This window comes from Orycteropus afer, unplaced genomic scaffold (assembly GCF_000298275.1).
Source record: "Orycteropus afer afer isolate SDZICR_OR568_19922 unplaced genomic scaffold, OryAfe1.0 scaffold00046, whole genome shotgun sequence".
NCBI lineage: Eukaryota > Metazoa > Chordata > Mammalia > Tubulidentata > Orycteropodidae > Orycteropus > Orycteropus afer.
This window is the reverse complement of record NW_006921633.1, coordinates 23,248-24,048: the sequence shown is the minus strand read 5'-3', so window position 1 is coordinate 24,048 and position 801 is coordinate 23,248. Positions and strand designations below refer to the sequence as shown.

At 37.8% G+C, this 801-nt stretch overlaps 1 protein-coding gene across 1 annotated transcript in view; it reads right to left on the bottom strand.

Annotated features, from left to right (window-relative positions):
- Positions 1–479, bottom strand: part of CUNH2orf73 (chromosome unknown C2orf73 homolog) — a gene marked incomplete at its 5' end in the record, with an annotated part of 40,220 nt that extends 39,741 nt beyond the window's left edge. The window contains one exon of the mRNA XM_007938040.1: positions 269–479. Within this exon, the coding sequence (XP_007936231.1) occupies positions 269–479 (211 nt within the window). The remainder of the gene's footprint in view (positions 1–268) is intronic.
- Positions 480–801: the final 322 nt, after the last annotated feature.

Sequence of the window (801 nt, the reverse complement as noted above, 5' to 3'; positions counted from 1 at the left end):
CAACCTTCCTTCCGAGGAGTGGCTGGTGGGTTTGAACCGCCAGCCTTCTGGTTAGCAATCAAGTGCTTTAGCCACTATGCTACCAGAGCTCCTGTCTATACAATTTAGATGTACAAATTCAAGAATAGTTTGAAATTTCTGCTTTCAACTATTGGTTTATAAAGGTACTACTCTGAGATGTGTCACATCCTTTATATAGTCTGTGACCAAATTATCTAGCAGAACAGTTTCTATGTCTAAATTTGTATATAACAAACATTCATCCAACCTGATTTTCTGGCTCTTTTTTTGGATCTATGTAGGGAACTGGCTCATTACATGTTCTTGCATTTGTGTTAATGAATTTAGCATAATATATACGTCCTCTCCTGACACATGCTTTTGAATCCTGTAAGATTTTTGCAGGTTCTTTTTCATGTTTGATTTCTTCTTTTTGTTCAGAAATACACACAACAGCCGCATCTTCTATTTTATGTTGCCTGGAAAACATAATTAAATACTAAGTCATTTATCTCAATAAGCACTTTACTACTAGGGGAAAAAAAAAAAAAAACAACTCACTGCCATCCAGTTGGATCCGACTCATAGCAACCCCTCCTTGGGTTTCTGAGGCGGTATCTCTATGGAAGTGGATTGCCCAATCTTCCTTCCAAGGAGTGGCTGGTGGGTTTGAACTGTCAGCCTTCTGGTTAGTGTCAAATGCCTTAGGCACTACACCACCACAGTTCCTTTAGTGCTGAGAGAGTCATAATTACATATTACATAATATAAGATTTAAATATGTTTCAACCATCAGTCATG